This window comes from Macrobrachium nipponense, chromosome 5 (assembly GCF_015104395.2).
Source record: "Macrobrachium nipponense isolate FS-2020 chromosome 5, ASM1510439v2, whole genome shotgun sequence".
NCBI classification, from domain to species: domain Eukaryota; kingdom Metazoa; phylum Arthropoda; class Malacostraca; order Decapoda; family Palaemonidae; genus Macrobrachium; species Macrobrachium nipponense.
This window is the reverse complement of record NC_061107.1, coordinates 113,798,853-113,804,303: the sequence shown is the minus strand read 5'-3', so window position 1 is coordinate 113,804,303 and position 5,451 is coordinate 113,798,853. Positions and strand designations below refer to the sequence as shown.

The 5,451-nt window shown below is 42.3% G+C and overlaps 1 protein-coding gene across 1 annotated transcript in view; it reads left to right on the top strand.

Annotated features, from left to right (window-relative positions):
- The window catches only part of LOC135215891 (uncharacterized), a 10,685-nt gene extending 6,110 nt beyond the window's left edge, over window positions 1-4,575 (top strand). The window contains exons 2-3 of the mRNA XM_064250845.1: window positions 2,743-3,615; window positions 4,196-4,575. Of these exons, the coding sequence (XP_064106915.1) occupies window positions 2,743-3,615; window positions 4,196-4,575 (1,253 nt within the window). The remainder of the gene's footprint in view (window positions 1-2,742; window positions 3,616-4,195) is intronic.
- Window positions 4,576-5,451: the final 876 nt, after the last annotated feature.

The following is a 5,451-nucleotide window of genomic DNA, read 5'->3' as shown; positions in this document are numbered from 1 at the left end:
TACCTCTCTATCCTCAACCCTTTTGCGATGAATATTGAATATAACTAGTCTGAGATCTCATTTTTAGTTCTTTTCTTAAGCGCATCATATTTGTTGTTGCTGGCAAGGCAACATTTGTCTCCATCACTTATTTGAAGTAGTGTTCCTGACCGGTGTCTCCGGCTATTTCATTTTGTTTTTCTCTTCCTATTTACAAAATATCTCCTGCCTTACCTTACCCCTTGTCTGAATCCTTTGAATCTCACCCCTTGTCTGAATTCCTTGATTCTCACCCCTTGTCTGAATCCCTTGATTCTCGCCTCTTTTCTGAATCACTTGAATCTCAACCCGTGTCTGAATCCTTGATTCTCACCCTTGTCTGAATCTGATTCTCACCCTTGTCTGAATCTCTTGATTCTCACCCTTGTCTGAATCCCTTGATTCTCAACCCTTGTCTGTCTGAATCACTTGAATCTCACCCCTTGTCTAATCTTGATTCTCGCCTCTTGTCTGAAATACTTGAATCTCAACCCTTGTCTGGTCTTGATCACCCCTTGTCTGATCCCTTGATTCTCACCCGTTGTCTGAATCCTTATTCTCAACCCTTGTCTGAATCCCTTGATCAACCCTGTTGCTGAATTCTTGATTCTCACCCCTTGTCTGAATCCCTTGAATTCTCACCTTGTCTGAATCATTTGATTCTCACCCCTTGTCTGATTCCCTTGAATATCAACCTTTGGCTGAATCCCCTGTTTCTCACCCTAATCCCTTGATTCTCACCCCTTGCCTGAATCCCTTGATTCTGACCCCTTTGTCTGAATCTCTTGATTCTCGCCCCTTGTTTGAATCCCTTGATTCTCACCCCTTGTCTGAATCCCTTGATTCTTAACCCTTGTCTGAATCGCTTGATTATCGTCCCTTGTCTGAATCACTTGAATCTCAACCCTTGTCTGAATCACTTGATTCTCACCCCTTGTCTGAATCCCTTGATTCTCACTCCTTGTCTGAATCCCTTGATTCTCAACCCTTGTCTGAATCCCTTGATTCTCACCCCTTGTCTGAATCTCTTGATTCTCAACCATTGTCTGAATCCCTTGAATCTCACCCCTTGTCTGAATCCCTTGATTCTCACCCCTTGTCTGAATCCCTTGCTTCTTAACCCTTGTCTGAATCGCTTGATTATCGTCCCTTGTCTGAATCACTTTAATCTCACCCCTTGTATGAATCCCTTGATTCTCACCCCTTGTCTGAATCCCTTGATTCTCACTCCTTGTCTGAATCCAATGATTCTCACCCATTGTCTGAATCACTTGAATCTTACCCCGTGTCTGAATCACTTGAATTTCATCCTTTGTCTGAATCCCTTGATTCTCACCCCTTGTCTGAATCTCTTGATTCTCACCCCTTGTCTGAATCCCTTGATTCTCACCCCTTGTCTGAATTCCTTGATTCTCACCCCTTGTCTGAATCCCTTGAATCTCACCCCTTGTTTGAATCCCTTGATTCTCACCCCTTGTCTGAATCTCTTGATTCTCACCCCTTGTCTGAATCCCTTGATTCTCAACCCTTGTTTGAATCCCTTGAATCTCAACTCTTGTCTGAATCCATTGATTCTCACCCCTTGTCTGAATCACTTGATTATCACCCGTTGTCTGAATCCCTTGATTCTCACCCCTTGTCTGAATCCCTTGATTTTCACCCCTTGTTTGAATCCCTTGAATCTCAACCCTTGTCTGAATCCCTTGATTCTCACCCCTTGTCTGAATCACTTGATTCTCACCCCTTGTCTGAATCACTTGAATCTCAACCCTTGTCTGAATCCCTTGATTCTCAACCCTTGTCTGAATCCCTTGAATCTCAACCCTTGTCTGAATTCCTTGATTCTCACCCCTTGTCTGAATCCCTTGAATCTCACCCCTTGTTTGAATCCCTTGATTCTCACCCCTTGTCTGAATCCCTTGATTCTCACCCCTTGTCTGAATCCCTGGATTCTCACCCCTTGTTTGAATCCCTTGAATCTCAACCCTTGTCTGAATCCATTGATTCTCACCCCTTGTCTGAATCACTTGATTCTCATCCGTTGTCTGAATCCCTTGATTCTCACCCCTTGTCTGAATCCCTTGATTCTCACCTTGTCTGAATCCCTTGAATCTCAACCCTTGTCTGAATCCCTTGATTCTCGCCTCTTGTCTGAATCACTTGAATCTCACCCTTTGTTTAAATCCCTTGATTCTCACCCCTTGTCCGAATCTCTTGATTCTCATCCCTTGTCTGAATCCCTTGATTCTCACCCCTTGTCTGAATCCCTTGATTCTCACCCCTTGTCTGAATCCCTTGAATCTCAAACCTTGTCTGAATCCCTTGATTCTCACCCCTTGTCTCAATCCCTTGATTCTCACCCCTTATCTGAATCCCTTGATTCTCACCCCTTGTCTGAATCCCTTGAATCTCACCCCTTGTCTGAATCCCTTGATTCTCACCTTTTCTGAATTCTTTGATTCTCACCCCTTGTCTGAATCACTTGAATCTCAACCCTTGTCTGAATCCCTTGATTCTCACCCCTTGTCTGAATCACTTGAATCTCACCCCTTGTCTGAATCCCTTGATTCTCACCTTGCCTAATTCTTTGATTCTCACCCCTTGTCTGAATCCCTTGAATCTCAACCCTTGTCTGAATCCCTTGATTCTCACCTTGTCTGAATCCTTTGATTCTCACCCCTTGTCTGAATCCCTTGAATATCAACCCTTGTCTGAATCCCTTAGATTCTCACCCTTGTCTGAATCCCTTGAATCTCAAACCTTGTCTAAATCCCTTGATTCTCGCCTTGTCTGAATCCTTTGATTCTCACCCCTTGTCTGAATCCCTTGAATCTCACCCCTTGTTTGAATCCCTTGATTCTCACCCATTGTCTGAATATCTTGATTCTCGCCCCTTGTTTGAATCCCTTGATTCTCACCCCTTGTCTGAATCCCTTGATTCTCACCCCTTGTCTGAATCCCTTGATTCTCAACCCTTGTCTGAATCCCTTGATTATCGTCCCTTGTCTGAATCACTTGAATCTCACCCCTTGTCTGAATCCCTTGATTCTCACCCCTTGTCTGAATCCCTTGAATCTCACACCTTGTCTGAATCCCTTGATTCTCACTCCTTGTCTGAATCCCTTGATTCTCAACCCTTGTCTGAATCCAATGATTCTCACCCGTTGTCTGAATCACTTCAATCTTACCCCTTGTCTGAATCCCTTGATTCTCACCCCTTGTCTGAATTCCTTGATTTTCACCCCTTGTCTGAATCCCTTGAATCTCACCCCTTGTTTGAATCCCTTGATTCTCACCCCTTGTCTGAATCCCTTGAATTTCAACCTTTGTCTGAATCCATTGATTCTCACCCCTTGTCTGAATCTCTTGATTCTCACCCCTTCTCTGAATCCCTTGATTTTCACCCCTTGTCTGAATTCCTTGATTCTCACCCCTTGTCTGAATCCCTTGAATCTCACCCCTTATTTGAATCCCTTGATTCTCACCCCTTGTCTGAATCCCTTGATTTTCACCCCTTGTCTGAATATCTTGATTCTCACCCATTGTCTGAATCCCTTGATTCTCACCCCTTGTCTGAATATTTGATTCTCACCCATTGTCTGAATCCCTTGATTCTCACCCCTGTCTGAATATTTGATTCTCACCCCTTGTCTGAATCCATTAATTCTCACCCCTTGTCTGAATCCCTTGATTCTCACCCCTTGTCTGAATCCCTTGAATCTCACCCCTTGCCTGAATCCCTTGATTCTCACCCCTTGTCTGAATCACTTGATTCTCACCCCTTGTCTGAATCCTTTGATTCTCACCCCTTGTTTGAATCCCTTGATTCTCACCCCTTGTCTGAATTCCTTGATTCTTACTAATTGTCTGAATCCCTAGATTCTCACCCCTTGTCTGAAACCCTTGAATCTCACCCCTTGTCTGAATCCCTTGATTCTCACCCCTTGTCTGAATCCCTAGATTCTCACCCCTTGTCTGAATCCCTTGAATCTCACCCCTTGTCTGAATCCCTTGATTCTCACCCCTTGTCTGAATCCCTTGATTCTCACCCCTTGTCTGAATCACTTGAATCTCACCCTTTGTCTGACTCCCTTGATTCTCATCCCTTGTCTGAATCCCTTGATTCTCTCCCCTTGTCTGAATCCCTTGATTCTCACTACTTGTCTGAAATCCCTAGATTCTTGCCCCTTGTCTGGATCCCTTGAATTTCACCCCTTGTCTGAATCCCTTGATTCTCACCCCTTGTCTGAATCCCTTGATTCTCACCCCTTGTCTGAATCTCTTGATTCTCACCCCTTGTCTCAATTCCTTGATTCTCACCCCTTGTCTGAATCCCTTGATTCTCACCCCTTGTCTGAATCCCTTGATTCTCACCCCTTGTCTAAATCCCTGGATTCTCACACCTTGCCTGAATTCCTTGATTCTCACCCCTTGTCTGAATCCCTGGATTCTCACACCTTGTCTGAATCCCTTGATTCTCACCCCTTGTCTGAATTCCTTGATTCTCACAACAAAGTCGATTTGATATTTCTCCTGTATAGCTGCTTTCCATTATAACAGTGGCTCCCAACGTGGGGCGTAGGGGGGTAATTTGATCTTTAAAAGGAGGGGCGATTCGAGAATGTTTAAACCAAGTTAACGGCCTTTTAGACTACCTCTACATTAATATAAGATTATTACCGCAGGGAGCATCAGGATTTTAGAGAAGTCTAGGTGGGGCATGATCCTCCCCCCACAAAAAAAAAAAAAAAAAAAAAAAAAAAAAATTGGAACCACTGCATTATAGTTACATTTAACTTAGAAACGACCCACCACCCTTTAAGCAGCTTAGACTCAGGCTTCCCACATGATATATTATGTACTGAAAATCGGTGATGTATGGTATTGCTCAGTACCTTACTCACCGGGTCGCTAAACTAGAATTCTTTCCTTATACGTTTTTCCTGAGTCTGATCTGTAGTTATTCTCTTATCAGATGTGATCTACAACTTCCTCCGGTGTTTTTTACTCCAACCTCACAACTCTTTCATATTTCTATTTTTTACCGTCAAGCATAACTCTACCAAAGGATATTGGCTGACTCGTTACACTGGCCTTTATATATATATATATATATATATATATATATATATATATATATATATACTATATAATATATATATATATATATATATATATATATATATACATATATATATATGGAGATGGCTAAACAATGGACATGGAAACTTGATAGTTTGACATAAACGGCCGACGATAAAATCCAGAAAACGCCGGTTTATCGTCTTTATGAAAATCCACGAATGTAGTATGAATAAGCAATATATTTTCAATGTAAAAGGCTTCATGCTTCTTAAAAGAAATAAAAAAAAAGGCAGAAAATATGATTTTTCAAAATTCAAGGGAATGATAAACCTTTCGGTTAAAAAAAAA